A 20,069-nucleotide genomic window follows, 5' to 3' on the forward strand; every position below is an offset into this window, starting at 1 on the left:
TTTTTTTTTTTTTTCTTTTGATTGCCTTGGATAGGATACTGTGGTGCAGATATTAAGTCAATATGCTCTGAGGCCGCTTTATGTGCTCTGCGTCGACGCTACCCACAGATCTATACTACTAGTGAGAAACTACAGTTGGATCTCTCTTCAATTAATATCTCAGCTAAGGATTTTGAGGTAGCTATGCAAAAGATGATACCAGCCTCCCAGAGAGCTGTGACATCACCTGGGCAGGCGCTGTCCACCATTGTGAAACCACTCCTGCAAAGCACTGTTCTCAAGATCTTAGAAGCCCTGCAGAAAGTATTTCCACACGCAGAAGTCAGAACACATAAAGCATTAGACTCAGGTATGAAATGACTGACCATTTAAAGTTAGTTTTCATAGTTAGTAGAGCTAAATGTTTTATACGTTCCAGAAATGTTGCTTTATACAGAACCTCTTGAAAAGAATTTGGTCATGCTTTGCTTGAGTATTTGAAAGAAATTTACTTCATTAATTTCCCTTAACTTAATCTCTTTTAAGTTTGGAATGTGTTTTTACCTCTATATCGGTCTTTGTATAACATTGATTTGTTCGGCATCATTTTATTATAACATTGATGAGATGTTGTAGGAACTTAACTCATGTTTATTGGTTTCTTTATACATCTTTTTGCTTAAAGTTGTAGGACCTATTGACAATGTTGAGTACTTATTGTACTTGTTATTCAAATCTATACGAATATTTTTGATTCTCTAAAAAATTATTAAAGTATACTGACTTGCTAATTGAAACATTCATAAAATTTGCTTTGCATCCAGAAAAGTTACTAATGTACAATTTTTTGTTTTATAGATATTTCTTGTCCTCTGCTAGAAAGTGACTTGGCATACAGTGATGATGATGTTCCATCAGTACATGAAAATGGGCTTTCTCAAAATTCCTTTAATAAAGCAAAAGAAAATTTTAATTTTCTTCATTTGAATAGGTACATTTCCCTTGTAAATGAATATATTTTTTGGTGTGTAAACTCCCTAAAACTGAATGAGATGGTGGTTGAAAAGATATAAGATGTCAACTAATCTGCCTTTTTTGAGTTAAAATATCAAAAAATCTTTTGTTGTTGCAGTTGTCACTATAGTAGAAATTGCACTACATAAAGTATTCTTAAAAATCTGGAAGTTAATTGTTTCCAAAAACCATGTGAGCCATGCTGTTATGATTGGCCAACCATGTATTCAAAATTTTTGACTTATGTAAGTTTATAATTGGTAATTTGGGAGAAAAATTTAAACTTTTGTTTTTTTTCCCTAAAACACAGCTTATTACTCCTTTTTTTCAGAAATGCTTGTTATCAACCTATGTCTTTTCGACCAAGAATATTGATTGTAGGAGAACCAGGATTTGGGCAAGGTTCTCATTTGGCACCAGCTGTCATCCATGCTTTGGAAAAATTTGCAGTATATACATTAGACATTCCTGTTCTTTTTGGAGTCAGTGCTACATCTCCTGAAGAAACGTGTGCCCAGGTAATTCCTTGTTACCCAGACAAATAGCTGTAAGACAAAGCAGTCTTCCAGAGTCAAAATCTGGAATTGCCTCATTCTTTTTGCACTGTTTTTTTGTTTTGTTTTGTCTCTGATTTGTAACTTTAGGTTTATGAAATAAAACTATGCATAATTGCTTAGTCATTAAAAGGATTTAAATCTCATTTCCACCACTTAATATCTAAGTGACCTTAGAAAATTGTTAGATCTCTTTACCTCATTTTCTTCACTTACAAAAAGGAGATGATAGTAGTTATTTACCTTGTATGGCTGTTGAGAATTAAATTAGTAAAGTATTTAAACCAGGATTGCTAAATAGTGAGTATTCAGAAACTGCTGCTTCTGTTTTTTGCTATTTTTATATTTTGATTTTTTAATGTAAAAGTATTTACACTTATGTTTTTATATTTAACCTTGGTTACAACAGAAAAGTCTTCTAGAATTTTTGAGATATTTCCTAATTGCTTTAAGCAATTATGTTTTTCTAAAAATGAGACTTAGAAAACATTTAAAAACAAAATTGTGGGACTGGGGGAAGCGTTTTAAAAACTTGAGAGTTTTATATGATAAAACTGGGAAGTCAAACATTATTGTAGACTGATAAAGCTAGCATTACTGATGTGTTGGCTCTCTGAATGTAATTTTTTTTCTCTCTATTAGATGATTCGTGAGGCTAAGAGAACAGCACCAAGCATCGTGTATGTTCCTCATATCCACTTGTGGTGGGAAATAGTCGGTCCAACACTCAAAGCCACATTTACCACGTTATTACAGAATATTCCTTCATTTGCTCCAGTTTTACTACTTGCAACTTCTGATAAACCTCATTCTGCTCTGCCAGAAGAGGTAATTTGTGTGTTGGGGGGTGGGGGGTAGGCAGGGGAAATCATTATACTTCAAAGAGGAAGTTGTTTGTACCAAAGTGTAATAGCTTATTGTAAAAATTCCAAGTGCCACAGAAGTGAATGAAATGATAAGGAAAAGTTTTCTTATCAAGTACCATTGTTAGCTATTTGGTATATGTGCTTGTTAGGCAGAGTGGTGTGCATAGATGTAGATATGTATAGTAAGGTTACGTTACAAATTTTTCTTACAAAATAATATAAATTATGTGACATAATATTTTAGTTTCCTTTGTATATCTTTTATATTCTTCAATACATAAGTTTCATTCCTTTAAGAGTGGTGTGGCTTTTTCCATTGTCTTGATTTTTCTTAATTTATTTACCCAAATCCTTATTTATAGATATTTTGGTTATTTCCTAGTTTTTTTCTTTTGAACTGCTACAGTGACCATCCTTGGATTTTAATTTTTATGAGTATTACTGTGTGGTTTCTAGTATCCATTCCTAGAAGTGGAATAACTGTAGCTTAATTAAAGAGTATGCACATTTAAAATTTTTGATAATACCAAGTTATTGTCCTTCAAGTTTGTGCCAGTTTAGACAGCTGCTAATGATAAACAAAAGTTCATGCTACGTCTGAAGTACTCCTCTCCTAGGTAGTTGCCTGGCATGGTCCTTTATTTTCTTCAGGTCTCTGCTCAGATATCACCTCAGAGGGGCCTTCCTGATTGGTTTCTCAATTATAGCAACAGCTCCTCTGCCCAACGCTCTCTATTCTCTTACTCTGCTTTGTTTTTATCACTACCTGCCATTATATATTAATTTGTATGACAGTCTCTTCTAGCAGAATATAAAGAACATGAAGTCAGGGACTTCTTTTTCTACCTCTCTATTCCCGGAGTACATAATAAGCATATTGTGAGCTTCTGTGTGTTTTCTTTATGAATTAATAAGTTTTTCCATACTTTTGAAAAAATTGATTTGTAGTTTTAGGACAGTTGTAGGAAGGTAAATTCAAATATTTTATTAAAAACCTTTATTGAGTACTTATTCTGTGCCAGGCATGGTTCTGGGCGCTGGGAATATAGCAATGAACAGTATAGACAAGAATTTGTATCTTCCTAGGGCTTATATTTTAGTTGAGGGGAGACAAACAAAAATAAATATGTAATACTAACTTATTGCTATGGAGAAAACTTTAGTGCCAGAAGAGTCTGAAGGGTCACAGTCACATTGTTAAATAGGCTACATGAGGCCTCACTAAGAAGATGACGTTTGAGCAAAGACCTGAAAAATGTAAAGTATTGATTGATTCATTTGAATATCTAAGGGACAAAGTTTCCTGGCAGAGGAAAAGCAAGTGCAGAGACTATGAAGAAAGGAAAAAAAGTATGTTTAGTGTGTTGGGAAAATAGCAAGGCCAGGTGGTTGGCTAGAGCAGGATGAGTAAAGGGCGTAGTAGAAGGAAATGAGGTCAAGGAGTTTTCAAAGGACCAGATCATGTCCCTGATGTCTCTCTTTTATTAGCTGATTGTGAATTATTCAACCAACAGTTGAATAAACTGGGAAATGAACATTAAGCACAGTAAGTCCTCTATTAACGTTGTCAGTAGGTTCAATGACTACGTGAAACACCATATAATGAAACCGATTTTACCATAAGCTTATTGATATAAACAAGAGTTAAGTTCCTGCAGCATCTCATCAGCATCATAACAAAACACCATTATTTGAGGACCTGTATATATTACAGACTTTTAGGGTGGGAAGAGTCCTTAAAGTTTTTAGTTTAGTTAATCACCAAGTTCTGTACTCTCCTTTATAGCCTGTTCGTTATGTGAATATCCTATCTTTGTCAAAACACTCTCTTTGCTATTCAGTTTGTTAGCTCTAGCTCCTAAAAAAATCAACTTTTTTGAGCAGCTTCCATTTCTTAATCTCCATTTGTTTCCCAGGTACTGTATAGAACCTGTCTAATCTGTCTTAATCATGACAACTCTTTGTATAATCAAATCGAATACTCTTTTATGTTCATTTCTATCTCTCCATTCTGTCCCAGGCTTATTCACACTAAACTCTTTTTCTATATGTTATATTCCTTGGGGTTATTAATACAATAGAAGTTTATTTCTTGCTCATTTAACAATACTAGGCAGGTGCCTAGATTGACAGACCTACCCTCCCCCATGCAGTCACTCAGACATTCGCGCTGAGATCTTTCTTGTTTTCATCACATGGCTTTCCAGGTTGCTTTCATTCCATCCAGCTAAAAGGAATGGCCCATTCATGGGCCTGATCTGAAAGTAATGTATGTTATTTCTTTTTACATTATGTTGGCTAAAATTCAGTCACATAGCTCTCCCTAATTGCAAGGGAGACTAGGACATATAATATAGCAGTGTGCACAAAAAAAGAGAATGTCGACTGTGATAATAGTTGGCCTGCCATACATTACACATATTTTTAGTTTCTTCCAAATGCTAGTCCCTCTCCTGAATGTCTTTCCCTTTATAGTCCTTTGAAAGGCTGTACCCAGAATGCATGAAGTATTCTAGCAGTGCTCTGATTAACAGAGTAAAGGAGAATTGTTGTTTGGTGGTCTCGTTATACCATTGGCTTACTGTCAGTTAAAACTTTGTTAATCATTTTAAAGTTTGAAACGAAGATAATGAATTGATACTCTTGGTAACAAGACAAGCTAGCTAAACTTTTCTTTATATGGATATAGGAAGGTTGAAAAACTAATTAGTTTAATATGGTATAACTTTATCAAGAATGTGGGAATTTGTACTTAAAAGGATTTTTTTGTTTTTTTTTTCTTTTTGTTTTTTTTTTAAGTATAGCTTCTCTGTTTTCTTAGAGCAATATTTCCTAAGCATATAATTGTAAACTGGGTAAAGTATCCCAGTACCATACTGTAGAGTATGGTGGAGTGGGCACAGGACCAGAATTTGCTCATTTTAAAAAATTAATAATCTATATAGATGCAAATAAGCGAGTCTACTTTGAGCCTTACATAGTCTTTAGTGATTCAGTGATATGCCTGTAGCATTGGACTATAATATTGCATGTACCATTATTTGCTACATTAAAGTTTATTCATCTCAAAACTTCAGAGTCCCTGTATGCATGAGCGTATAAGTCAAAAATGAGTGGACCCTAACAACTCAGAGCAGTATGGAAAAATGAGAAAGAATGTTATCAATAGATTAGAAACTTTAATGAATCCATGAAAGATAAAGCAGTGGGGATTACATTGATAAGGGTAACTACAGTTTAAAGGATGTGCATGAAAGGGCTGTTTGGAAAGATGAGTGATTTCTAGCTCTGGTCAGTGCTAGGAAGGAATCGAAAGAGCCTTTGGATAACTGTAGGGTAATTGGCTTTCTTCTGGCCATGCCAACAATAAGTAGTCAGCAGAATTGTTTGTCCTCAGATAGAGCAGTGAAGGTGGGCCCAAGGACTAGTATGCAGAGCAGTGATTTATCTATGGCTGTTGATATCAGGATGAATGGGAAGCCCCTGTGCCCAGAAGACAAATGACAGGCACATTCATTTTCCACTATAGACTAGCTTCTTCCATAATCACTGGAAATAGAAGCTAGAATAAACAGAAGATCATCTGTGGACGGTCAGATTTCCAAGCAGAAATAAGATTATAAATAAACATTTGCGGAAGGAAAACTCCATAATCATATCCATGCATCACCAACAGACTTTTGTGGAAAAGAACCAATTGGAGACATTTTAAGTTACTCCTCTCACATAAAAAAAAAAACCCCATAGGCCTGAAAAGGAGCAGACACAGGTGAAGAGTGAATTAGCAAGGTGGAAGATCATGAGACCAGGAATGCTTACAGTATATAGTACAGAAGGACAAAGATTTGAAAAGTGAGGAAAAAGGTAAAGGAAATGGACAAGATAGATTCAGGTCTAACATCTATGTAATGAGATTTATAGGAGAAAAGAGAAGTGTAGAAGAGTCTCTAAATAGAACAGATCCTAGAATTCAAGAATACTATAAGTCTTCAGATTTAAAAGACCTAGATCCAACTTGATGGATATGAAAAGGCCCACATTTTTGGAGAGGATGTGGAGAAAAAGGAACCCTCGTACACTGCTGGTGGGACTGCAAATTGGTACAGCCACTATGGAAAACAGTATGGAGGTTCCTCAAAAAATGTAAGAACTGATCTACCATATGATCCAGCAATTTCTCTACTGGGTATTTACCCCAAAGACTTGAAAACTCATATCTAAAAAGATATTTGCACACTGATGTTCACAGCAGCATTATTCGTGGCGGCCTGGACATGGAAGCAACTGACATGTCCTATGATAGATGATTGGATAAAGAAGCTGTGGTACATATATACATTGGAACATCACTCAGCCATAAGAAGAGATGAAATACTTCCATTTGCGACAACATGGATGAACCTCGAGATAATCATGCTAAGCGAAATAAGCCAGACAGAAAAAGTTGAAAATCACATGATATCACTTACATGTGGGATATAAACCTAAAAACAGCAAACTAACAGGACAAATAAATAGACTCATGGACATGGACAATGGACAATGGACTAGTGGCTACTGGGGGGTGGTGGGAGAGGGAGGTAGATGGGGTAAAAGGTGTCAAATAAAAGGTGGTGACATTAAAGAATTAATAAACAAATAAAATCGAAAAAAAAGAAAAGGCCCACATCTAAATAAAATTTCAGAATGCCAAAACTACGGAGAAAATCTTCCAGGAGAAAAAATCATTAGTAGAAAAGGCTGAAAATCAAATTGCTTTTACTTTTTCATTGGTAATACTGGCTCCTAAGGAGACAACTGAGCAATATTTTCAAAGATTCGAAGGAAAACAATTTTGGGCCTATAATTATTTTTGCCCAGTGAAGTTAGCATTTAGAGAACAAAATATATTTTCGAACATGCAATACCCAAGAAACTGTTGCCCATAAAGCCCTGACTGAAAGAATTATTAAAGAAGTACTTCTCTTGGATTTTTTATTTTGTGGAAGTGGCATGTAACAAACAGTGAGCAAAGAAAACAGTAAAACGTCACCAAATTATGATAGAAAGAAATTATAAAGGAATGCGAAACTAAATCTAAATTGGTCTTGGTCTGAACTTGAAATGGCAGGAGGACATGGTGAAGGAGACGATGGAAATAAAGCACATTGAGATTTTTTTCTGTTACGTAAATGTTTATTAACCTTAGAGTTTGATTGGAAAAGAAGCCTCGGATGTGTCTGTTAAAACGTAACAATAAAAGAATAGAAATATAACATAAAACTTTCAGGCCACCAGAAAAGGGAGGGGAAAGATACAAATTCCAATAGAAATCACAATAAAATAAGTAGATTCTTAAATTAATATGTAGAAAGAAGTCCTTGAATTTCCCAGAAATTTTTGAAAAAGCAGTTTCCAACCCATCAAACACTAAAATATACCACAGTTAGTAATTAAAACTCTGGAATTTGGGCCAGAATGGACAAATTAATGGAATATAGTTCATTAGTAGACTTTTGTATGCATAGTAATTTAATAAATTAATTATCAAAAATAGAGACTGTTGAGATAATAGGGAAATGTTCATAATGTAATGTATTTAGAGGAGAACATTTTTATTATCTTGGAGCATGGAAGACTGCAAAGCAGACAATACAAAAGGTATGAATATAAACTTCTCTACATTAAAGTTATAAAAGTACACAAGTGTTATACAAGGAATAAACATTATTACCCTCTCATAATAGTACTGGGAAGAGTCTAGAGGTTTGTTTAGAAACATTCTTTTGCAATGTGTTTTGCCTTTATATTTTTTTGGGCAGCTTATATAGTTGGAGTTATATGGTACTTGTCCTTTTGTGAATGGTTTATTTCACTTAGCCTAACCTTTTCAAGGTTCATGTTGTAGCATATATTAGAATTTCATTCATTTTTAAGGATGAATAATATTGTATGTCTGTGTACCACATTTTGTTTATCCATTCATCTGGAGATGAGCCCTTTGATTGTCTCTACTTCTTGGCTATTGTGAATACTCCTGCTGTGATTATTGGTTTACAAGTATCTGCTCGAGTCTTTGTTTTCTGTTCTGTTGAATATATATATATACTGGGTTACATGGTAATCCTGTGTTTAACCTTTTGAGGAACCATCATACTGTTTTCTATGGTGAATGTTAACTGAATGTTAATGGCTGAACTATTTTACAGTCCTACCAGCACAAGGGTTTTAATTTCTCTACATCCTTACCAACACTTGTTCAATAATTCTTATTGAACAACTCACTCATTCTCATAGCTCTCTTTAGACTGAAAGTGAATTAATTGATCTTAACAAAATACTTTAAGTAAAATAATGCCATGTCAATTACCAGTCTTGAGTTTTAAAGAACATCCCATGTGTTTTAGTTTCTAATCTGTTGCATATATGGCTTTATACACAAATCCAGCATATGTAAAAAATTTAAAGATCATTTCTTTATTACAAACTTAGATTGTTATTAAAAATATATATGTGCAACCTACTGTTGCATTGAATGATTGATACTTGTATGTGTGTGATACACTTATTTTCTTTTTTAAGGTACAAGAATTATTTATCCATGATTATGGAGAAATTTTCAATGTCCAGTTACCTAGTAAAGAAGAACGGACAAAATTTTTTGAAGATTTAATTCTAAAGCAAGCTGCTAAGCCTCCTATATCAAAAAAGAAAGCAGGTTAGTTACTCTATCAAAGTTAATATGCGATAATGTTGAGAAAGTGAGAATGGGATAGCAGTAAATAGCATTCCCATCTTCTTATAACACAATCTCAAAACTTCAGTCGTAAGGTTGATAACTTCTGCTTAAAAATCTGTTCCCAGACGTGGTTCCATAGTGTAGCGTTTAGCACATCTGCTTTACACGCAGAAGATTCTGGGTCTGTGCCCCTGTGGAGCCATGGTCCATGGTCTCCAGCCATGCCACCCTGAACAAGCCCGATGTCTGATCTCAGAAGCTAAGCAAGGTCAGGTCTGGTTAGTATTTGGATGGGAGACCAGGTGCTATAGGCATAAATTTTTTAAAAAATCTGTTCCCCATTAAAATAGACTAAAGTTCTTAAAGCACACAAGGCCTTTCATAGTATAGCCCCAACCTGTGTGCACTTTGGCCTGGAATTCATAGTGTAGCCCAAATCTGTCTTTCCAAGCCCATTTTTGACACTTTTGTTCTCCTTCCTTCCCCTACCTCTATTCTTGCAAAGCACTCTATCTTTATACCATAGGCAACGTATAGCTGCCCTTTCATAATGTCGTTCATACTTGCTGTCAGTAATGCTTCTCTCCTCGTTCCCCATCTCTGCCTAAGGAAATCCTTGTTCTTTTAGTACAACTCAGTTTTTCTTCCCTAACATATCTAGGCAAAACTAATTTTCTGTCTTAGACCCACTGTACTTTTTCATACTAATATGACATTACAATGTTGTTATAATTAGTCTTACTCCCTTAAAATAGTTTGCTAATTTATTGGGGCAGTACTCTCATATTCCTTTTTTGATCCTGAGTAGTCAATGCGTATCTAGTAAAACAAAATTAAACTTTTGTTATATTTGAAACGTACCATAGTTTTTCATTAGTTCAAAATTAGTAGAGAAGACTTTTTCAATAGTTAGAATATTCTTGTTCTGGAAATAATGCATTTTTAAAGTTTTAATAATTTCTTAAATGATTTTAAAATGGAACAGACGTAATGACTTGGGAATTAGCATTCCAAATTCTCTCATTTCCTGTTACATATAAGGAGGATAACCTCTGAAAGCCTGGCTGCCATGTGCACTGAATCATATGTCACACTTGATATGATGGGAGAGCAGTAACTCACATCTTCCATTTTATGAAGTTTTGCAGGCCCTGGAGGTACTCCCAGTAGCACCGCCACCCGAGCCAAAACCACTGACAGCAGAAGAAGTGAAACGACTGGAAGAACAAGAAGAAGATACATTTAGAGAACTCAGGATTTTCTTAAGAAATGTTACACATAGGCTTGCTATTGACAAGCGATTCAGAGTATTTACTAAACCTGTTGACCCTGATGAGGTATTAATTTAATCTTTGGATCAAATGTGTTCTGAGCTATAATGAATGCTTCAGAAGTAGAGAATATGTGAATAGTTTATGCGGTTCTCTGTCTACACTCAGAACTTGTTCTCTGTATATGGAAATGTGCTGTGTGGTATCCTAAGCACATGGAAACTTCAAGATAATGTATTTTCCTTTTCTGCGGAAAATAGACAGCTAACTTAGTCTGCTCAGCCCAAACATTCTAGAAGCCATTTGAGAATGCCTTAATGCTACATGGTATTAACCTACACAGAGTGAGCTGAGAGAGTGAAGCCTTAAGTTGACATGGAAGGATGGGTGGTGTTTGGTTTAGGACAGAGGTATAGGATGTTACTGAAGATATAGTTACCCAAAAATAGGAATAAATACAAAATAAAGCCAGCCTTAAATAGAGTCAAAGGTTCATATTAATATGTTATCATTATCTCTTTTGTGTTTATTTTCTACTATTGCCTGGTAAAGAAACTTGACTGAAATGTTTTTATGTTCAGAGTTAATTTAGTGATTCGGTCATTTGTTTGAATTTTAGGTTCCTGATTATGTCACTGTAATAAAGCAACCAATGGACCTTTCATCTGTAATCAGTAAAATTGATCTTCACAAGTATCTGACTGTGAAAGACTATTTGAGTGATATTGATCTAATCTGTAGTAATGCTTTAGAATACAATCCAGATAGAGATCCTGGAGGTGAGCATTAGTGGGTTTTTTCCAGCTGGAAAGGGGGTGGAATGGAAGTTGCTAACAATTAGTGGGGGTTGATTTTATGCCAAATGCTGTATTGTAAGTACTTTATATTCACAGTGCCATTTAATTCTCACAACAACCATCCTTCTCATTTTCATTACAAATTTAGATTAAAAAACTTACTCAGGATTGTACTGCCAAGAAGTGGCAGAGGCAGAATTTGAATGCAGATTTCTTTCACTCTAAAACCCCTGTGTTTACTACATAATATATCCTCTAATGAGACACAACGTTGCAATAACAATTCAGCTTGTTTCCTTTGTATATCAATGTTCTTTCTCAGTGTGGAAAAATAAACACTGTAATAAAATAGGTTCAAAAGGATTTTCTTGGTTAGGAGCATTACAGTTTTTGTCACAAAAGTAATACAATGCAATACTTGCTAATAGTAATGTTTTAAAAACTAAGTCCCCCATTTCCTTTCTCCAAAGGTGGACACTGTTAAGTTTGGGGGTGTCTATCCAGACCTTTTCTGTGTATATACCCATTTCACTCTCACCAGTCTAATAAATAAAATTTATAAAGTACAGGATTTTTTTAAGTATATATTTGTTAATATATAATGATGTAGTCAAATATCTACATATTTGATATAAACTTGTTCATTTCCAAAAATATTTTTTCTCAGGTATTTCTTTTTTCTAGCTTCCTATTGTTTTATGGATGCAGTGTCTTTAACACTTTGAGTGGATAATATATATTTTTAAATAATCTGTTTCCTGCATAAACTTTCTCCTCCAGTACATTGGCTTTCTGTTTTTAAATTGGTAGTGCTTATAAATTAGATTAATTAGCATAGAGACCTCTTCAGCAATTGAAAAGCTCACTGTCTTCCCCTCCTAGTCTTCCACCCCACCTTCCCTAGGCTTTTCCTTGTAGTTCAGAGTTCTGGAGGTAAGCAGTGAGAATCAGGCTACCAAGCTGGGAACACCCCTTAATTATAAAAAGAAAGAAGCGTTTAACCTAAAGACTGAGGGCTTTTTTGTTTCATTACAATCATACTGCTGCTACTTCTCTTTCTGTCCATGTGACAGCCTGAAATTACTTTAGACCAGTGATATTCAAATGATAGCAAGCAACAGAATCTCCTAGAAGACGAGATACAGATTGCTGGGCCTCATATCCAGGGTTTCTGATTCTGTAGAATTTGCATTTCAGACAAATTCGTAGGTGATTCTGATGCTACCACACTTTGGACACCAATGCTTCAATTTTGCTCTGCCTTTCTTTAGGCTCAGATGATATGTTAGAACCTTCTCTAACATCCCTTCTGACAGTGTAACTATTGTCAAAAACAACTTAGGTGTGAATATTGGAGCCTGCTGCCCTCTGAGAGGGACTGACCCAGCTATTCATTTATTACCTGCCTTCTGCCTCAGTATATTCCAGTTTATAGTACTTGGACTCACTTTAGGATTTTCCCCAATGTTTCCTGTGTAGGATTGATTGCTCATTCATTGTCTTTGTTTAGTTTCTCTGTCAATGCAGTAACATTTTCTGTATCTCTTCCGAAATTCTTTTACATTTTGGTTCACTGATGACACTAATAGCCTTCCTTTCTGTTTTTGTTGTCATTATGTTATTTAGTCTTGCTATTGATTGATTCTTACATTTTTTTTCTGATATTTAAAAGGATCTGGATAGCACATAGTAATAAAATTGTTTGGGGTTAGTCTGCCATATTGAATCAGATGTCCAGAACATTAGATTAGCACCAAAACATAATAACACCATTTCAGTAACTTTTACTATTCCTGGTAAAACTAACAGAGGAACTGTAATGGCTACAACCTTAGCCCAAAATGTTCAGTTTATTTTTGGTAAATTGTTAAAAGGAAAAAATTTAAAGCCCTTTATTTAAATTTCTCAGATCGTCTTATTAGGCATAGAGCCTGTGCTTTAAGAGATACTGCCTATGCAATAATTAAAGAAGAACTTGATGAAGACTTTGAACAGCTTTGTGAAGAAATTCAGGAATCTAGGAAAAAAAGAGGTAGGAAAATTATTTGGCATCAGAAAAAGATGCTTTTTTTTTTTTTCTTGTACTATGAGTTCTTTTAATTAATCCTTCAAATAATTTTGAAATCTGGAAATTTGATTTGACATTTCACATGTCTGTAAGGTTGTAGCTCCTCCAAATATGCCCCATCTTATTACCATGTGATGCCAAAGCAAAATTCCACTCCTGCTGGTGATAGAAGATCAGAATCAGAGCAGAATGAAAAGCTAAAGACACCCAGTACTCCTGTGGCTTGCAGCACTCCTGGTAAGTTTGCTTTGGGTAATATTCACTTAGAAATGATAACCTTTTTATTCTCTTCTAATGCCATTTCCTTTCTACCTAAGTTTCCTTTCTTTATATTGATGTAGTGAATTATATTGATTTTGTTACTATTAAGGTAACTTTGCATTCTTGAAATAAACCCAGGTTCGTAATGCTGTACCACTTGCAGCCTCAGTTCACCCTCATATCATTGTGTGTTGACTTGATTTGCAACTGATTTGCATTTGCTATAAATTCAGGTCTATTTTCTGTTCCTCCTTATGCTTGGAATGTAACTTCACAGGGTACCAACCCAAAGCCCATGGGTTTTCTCAAGACCTCCTTTTCTTGGCAGGCACTTAATTCCATTTTTTGCTCTCTAAGCCCCATGAATGTCAAATTCTCAGCTTCTTAGTCTCTCAGCTATCCATATGTTTTCCCAGACTTTGTTGTCATATTCCTCAGTGCCTTATTAGATCTCCAGTGCTTTCAAACAGAAGTTTTAAAATTGTGTGTGTGTGTGTGTGTTGCTGGTGTTAGAACCTTCCATTATTATATTGCAGGTCTGTCCATTATGGGGTAATGATTTGAGATAAAGTAAGCACTGCTTTTGCAAAAAAGGGAACAGGCAGCTGGGGAAGGGAAGATGAGCAAGGCAAACCAGCAAGAGACCTCCCCTACCAGAATGCTCTCAGTCAAATCAACTTTAAGCAAGTGTGCATGTATATGAATATGTGTGTATACATATGCACACATACACATATATGTACATATATATAATATTGTTTTAAGGGAGTCATTTTTCATGTCCTTAATATCCCTATGAACCCCCTTAAAACAATCCATTCCTGGCTATATACCCAGCAGGATTGCATACGTGATATTCTTCAAAGACGCATACAAGAATGTTCATAGAACAGATACTCATAATAGCCCAACACTGAGAGCAATCCAAATGCCCATCAGCAGTAGAATGGAAAAATGCAGATTATTATACAGCAGTGAGAGTGATTAAACTTCAACTACATCTAACAGTATGGATAAATCTTCCAAATATAATATCGCAATGTGGTTATACTATGTCTAGTCTAGGCAGAATGTTTAATCTTTGTATACGTCAGTTTCTTCACCTATAAAATAACGTTTATAATGGTAAAACCTGATCAGGTTAAAGTGAAATTTCAGTGAGTTGTTGCACAGAAAGGATTTAGAAGAGTTCCTGCTATATGGTAGGCACTTAAGTGTAGGCCATTTTTAATCTTGCCCTTTCTCTAGTTCATTCCTCACACTACTGCCAAAGTGGTTTTTTTTTTTTTTTTTTTGTAATATACGCATCAGACAGATCATGCATAGCTCTCCTTATAATTATTCAAGGGAAAATTCAAACTCCTTAGAATGACAGGTCATTGCCCACTTCTCTACCTTCTTCTCAGTACTGTATACTTTTGCTCTATATTCCAGCCATTCAAAACTACAGTGATTTCTCAAATTCTCTATCCTCTTATATCTCAGGAGGTATTTTCCCTCACTTTCTTAGCCTTTAGAAAATTGTCAAATATTCTTTTATCCTTTCTCTTTAAATTCTCTGAAGCTCAGTTGAAGAGAAAAATCCGCAAAAAGTCGAAGTGGTATCTAGGCACCATAACAAAACGAAAGAGAATTTCACAGGCAAAAGATGATAGCCAGAATGTCACAGATGACAAAATTGAGAGTGATACAGAAGAAAATCACGATATAACTTTAGACCACAACGAGACCAGAAACACAGAAGAGTCTTCAATGGAAGAAAATGAGAGGTACCAAAATGTCTCTGAAAGCAAAAAAGAATTGGGAAATAATAATTCAAGTATTTGTAGTATTGAGAATGAACTTGAAGAATCTGGGAAGACTACAGCATGTACAGAATTGAGAAAAGATAAGATTACTTGCAATGGAGATGCTTTTGGCTCTCAGATAATTGATATATCTGATGAAAATGAAGCAAAAGGTAAGTCTTAATTAAACAACTTCTTAATTTTTAAAAGATGTTTTACTCAAAGTTCTTAAGTGACTACCATCTCAGTTTATTTTTTCTTGTCTTTCACAGTGCAGGTATTAATTAGTAAAAATAGCATTATCTTAATATAGGTTGAGCTAATAAATCAGTGTTGTTAAAAGCACACTGTGGCATCAAACAGACCTGGATTTGAGCTCCTAGTCCACCACTTAGTAGCTTGTGACCTTGGGCAAGGTTCTTGACCTACCAGCCTTACTTTTCTCTTCTGCAAAATTGGGGTAGATAGTTGCAGGTTAATGACATATTTTGAAGATTGAATAAAATAATTCAGCTAAAGCATGTCTCAAAGTGCTTGCCTCTGCAGTTTTTAAAAGCTAGCAAGATACCTTCTCATCTTTAAGCAAGATAAGCAGTTTCCTGTGATTCTTGCTGAGTGATGTAGAACAAATCTTACCCCCATCATTTCTGTATCCATATTGTAAGTTAATTCAAAGATAATATTTATTCTAATAATTTCACTCCCAAAGTTTTTTATTTAGAATTGTCTTCCATCTGGATCTTAGTAGACCTTTGGCATTAGATTTGTTGAATATTTGGAAAAGGCGAACATTATTTAATCTTACAAAACAAAAAGAGCAATAACAGAGTCAAAAAGGTATTTTGGTCAAAAACAGGTATTGACTTAATGATACTGATTTTCTTCAGTGGCTTATGTGCTATAAGTAAATCTTCAAAGATTGTCTTGAAATGAGTTTCAGTGTGTTTGAGAAATCATAGCAGGATGGACTAGAATATAGCCTTTTCAATCTGGTTATTTTAAATGGTAATCCTCTGACTTTATAATTTGTATGTTTTATTTGGATTCAGAATTAGATTCTTTTTATTTTTTATCATCTTTTTTAAAAAGTACTTATGAGACAGGTATTTGTTTACATATCAGGAGATTTGGGTTCTTTAAAAATTAGGTGTATTGACCTTAGAAAAGTCTTTTTAAGTCTTGTCCTCATTTTTTCTCATCTATCAGTAAATAGATTGTTCTAGATCAGGGAAAGACAAATTTTTATAAAGAGCAGATAGTAAATATGTAGCTCTACAGCCTCTTTCACAACTACTCAACCCTGCCAGAAAAGCCACAGTGACATGCATATGTAAAATGGATGTGATAGTGTTCTTACAGAAGTTGACCTATTTCAGAAGGCCAGATTTGGTCTGTGGGTGGTAGTTTGGAACTCCTGATATAGATTACTGAGGTCCCATCTCGCTCTTGAAGTCTCTGGGTCTTAAGCCTAAGTAGAAGACAGTCTAACTTGTTGAAGATCCCCTGAAATACTCAATTGAAAAATACTTTTAAAATGTCCTTAATTTTTGAGTGTGTAAGTGGCACACTCTTAACCTTACAGTAGGGTCAATAAGCCAGAATTAGTATTTGTATCTTAGTAAATATGTCCTGCTATTTTATTTGCCTAATATTTATTTTAGAGATTATAATGTCTGTGAATCAAATAATAATGTTATTTAATTATTTATCCTAGAAATGTGTGTTCTGCGAATGACTCGAGCTAGACGATCCCAAGTAGAGCAGCAGCAGCTCATCAGTGTTGAGAAGGCTTTGGCCATTCTTTCTCAGCCTACACCCTCTCTTGTTGTGGACCACGAACGATTGAAAGTATGTAAACTGAAACTATAATGCTTTCATTGTGCACATTAGTAACATAACCCACCAAAAGAGGGTCTGTAATAGTACAGTTTGCCAGTTTGGCATGCAATAAATAATGATCTGTTATGAAAGGATAAGCTTGGTATATTATAACTTTCATAAAGGTGGTGGCTAGAGATGGCTAGTGTGTTGACATTATAGTTTTAACAGATTTGTCTACATCATTGATCCCATATGTTGTTTTTATGACCATTACCTATAACAATTTTAGTTAGTTTTTTGTCTTTCATAATGGCATTTTTTTATTAACCATGAGGTAATGGCATATCCTGGTAGGGCCAGGCTTGAAGAATCAGGGAAATCCAGTGAGTCCATTTCAGACATGAAAAAAAAACACTAAGCAGACGGAAAGTCCTTTTTATAAGGAAAAGAACTCTGAAGTGGTGAGGTGGTTCACCATTTATGTACTTTCTTTTTGTTTCACATAACGGAATTAGTTATAATGTACTTACAGTGCCATAATATACACTGCAAAAATGTTGCTTTTTTTTTTTTTACTATTAATCTAGTTTGAGATTATTTTTTAATTTGTCTGTAGAGATTTATGGGTAGAATGGAAATAGGCAACCTCCCCACCTCCAATTTTTAAGTTGGGAGTTACCCAACACAGAGACAGAATCATAGAATCATGATAATAATAATTACAGTGAAATGCCGGAGCCACTATCAGAGGCTGCCATATCTCATCAAATAATTTGGTCTGCCTTCTCTCTAGTTTATATGCTAAACATTCCCCAAATCTTCGAAATTAAAATATCTTGTCTCAGAGAATTTCTCTCTCAAATATGTAAATACTCATGTTTTCTTTTAGAATCTTTTGAAGATTGTTGTTAAAAAGAGTCAAGAATACAATATTTTTCAGCTGGAAAATTTGTATGCAATAATTAGCCAGTGTATTTATCAGCATCGCAGGGACTATGACAAAACAACACTTATTCAGGTAAACTAATCTATATAAGAAATTAACCGATTTTATAAGAATTTTTAAAGACCATTGTTTAATATGTGCATTATGGATTATTTCTAGGTATAATTGAGTTCTATACTTTTTTTAATCAAACACTTCACTAGTTTGTGTTTCTTTAATAAGCACTGGGAGTGCTTATTTACTGCAGTATCAGTAAACTATGAAAATCTTTATTTTGTTTATGTATTAATGAAGGTACATAGCTCCTTTTTAAGATAGACTTAAGATTGACCTATTTGTCTCTAGTTAATCTTGCTTTACAATGGGTATTAGAGTACTTAACTTTTAAAAATAGATATTGGGGGGAAAAACATTTTGGATGGTACCTATATAGTATAATTTAAATATTACTGGTAGCTACTATATACCTACTAAAGTATACTTTGGTACCTACATTGTATCATATATGTAATACTAGTACCAACAAAATATAAAATATTAGTATTTATAAGTAAACCAGTGCCTTGATTATAACTATTTGAATTTAACTTAAGATGAATGCACCTCATATTTATTTCAAAGGGATTTAAATAATGAAAGCTCATCAGTGATATTAGTTTATGTGATAGTCTTAATACTGAACTAAATTTCTATTTTCACTATCAGATATGTACATGAGCAATAAATTCTTAAGGATATTGACTGGGGGGGAAAAAACCAGCAATACAGTAGTGTTTCTTTAACTTTTTCCACATTGAAACTTACTATTTTTTTCTTTCTCTCGTTTATCTAGAAAATGGAGCAAGAGGTAGAAAACTTCAGTTGTTCCAGATCATGACGTCATGGTATCATATATTCTTTATATTCTGTATCTATTTAATTCACTTTTGTCATATCCACATAATTGATGCAAGATGAAATCCTGCATCTTTAAGGAAAAAATTAAAATAGTAAATAAGAATATTTAAAGTTTCTTGGTATTTATGTACATGTGTAAGATAAATTACAGAGATTACTGATAAATACTGGGAGTGTGACTGAACGAGGCACTGCAGTGGTACTAATGCTGTGGCATATCGTTAGTTGAAGTGTGGCCAGCTCTTAATAATAAAGTTAATTTGATAACTAATGTTTTATGGCACTTGAGTAATTAGTGACATTGACATTTTTTGTTTTAAGCACTTTTAATTCTATGCTTCTTGTGAATAGTCAATTGTATCAGGCTAGAAACTTAACTATTGTGTCTTTACCATCTTCATTTTCTTCAGTGCTTCTCCCGTCTGCCTTTATCTTCCCATGCCTAGTTACTTAAAAGCCAGTGTCAAGTTAGGATTTGCCAGAGGGCCCCTGACAATTCTGTACTCGAATGCCAAAATTAATGCTTTTTAGATAAACGTTTTTCTAATTCTAATTTGGGTTAATAGTTTAAGTATTTTTTAGTTAACTTTTATGATTATACATACAACAAATGTGTTAATAACTGCTTTGTTAAACAGCTTTTTAATAGCACAAAGTTTTTATATTTGAAAATGTTTATATCCTTCTAAATTTGTGTTTAGGTTATATTCTATAGATACCTTTTATATACAATTATATAAATATTATAAATTTTGTATTAATGATACCAAAAATACATTTCTTTCTTAAAGCAATAAAGCCATTCATTCACCACCATGCATATTCTTTTTTTTTTCTTAGGAGACATTCTAATGTTAGTTTGTAAAATAGCTTCTGTTGGAAATTTCAAAAGGAATAGAGGATAATGATCTCATATGAGAGATCTAGATTCTAATACAATTTCAGAGTTGAGCGTTTTTTGTTGATTTATCTGGATATTTATTTAAAGCCTTCTGAAACCCAGTAATTCAGATACCTTAATTGATACTATCTTATGTAACTTATAAAGCAATGCCAGTCACTGAAAACATTTAAGAATGTTTATATTCCT

At 34.1% G+C, this 20,069-nt stretch overlaps 1 protein-coding gene across 3 annotated transcripts in view; it reads left to right on the forward strand.

Annotated features, from left to right (window-relative positions):
* ATAD2 (ATPase family AAA domain containing 2) overlaps positions 1–19,795 on the forward strand; it is a 55,982-nt gene extending 36,187 nt beyond the window's left edge. For 2 of the 3 annotated variants that reach the window (XM_039853856.1, XM_039853857.1), the window contains 13 exons: positions 35–349; positions 838–970; positions 1,325–1,511; positions 2,190–2,375; positions 8,975–9,110; positions 10,272–10,468; positions 11,022–11,181; positions 13,109–13,231; positions 13,361–13,504; positions 15,093–15,488; positions 17,030–17,163; positions 18,026–18,154; positions 18,915–19,795. In XM_039853856.1, the coding sequence (XP_039709790.1) occupies positions 35–349; positions 838–970; positions 1,325–1,511; positions 2,190–2,375; positions 8,975–9,110; positions 10,272–10,468; positions 11,022–11,181; positions 13,109–13,231; positions 13,361–13,504; positions 15,093–15,488; positions 17,030–17,163; positions 18,026–18,154; positions 18,915–18,959 (2,285 nt within the window). In that variant the 3' untranslated portion in view covers positions 18,960–19,795. The remainder of the gene's footprint in view (positions 1–34; positions 350–837; positions 971–1,324; positions 1,512–2,189; positions 2,376–8,974; positions 9,111–10,271; positions 10,469–11,021; positions 11,182–13,108; positions 13,232–13,360; positions 13,505–15,092; positions 15,489–17,029; positions 17,164–18,025; positions 18,155–18,914) is intronic. The other variant, XM_039853858.1, reaches the window with a different exon arrangement.
* Positions 19,796–20,069: the final 274 nt, after the last annotated feature.

This window comes from Pteropus medius, unplaced genomic scaffold (assembly GCF_902729225.1).
Source record: "Pteropus medius unplaced genomic scaffold, Ma_sr-lr_union100, whole genome shotgun sequence".
Taxonomy (NCBI): Eukaryota; Metazoa; Chordata; class Mammalia; order Chiroptera; family Pteropodidae; genus Pteropus; species Pteropus medius.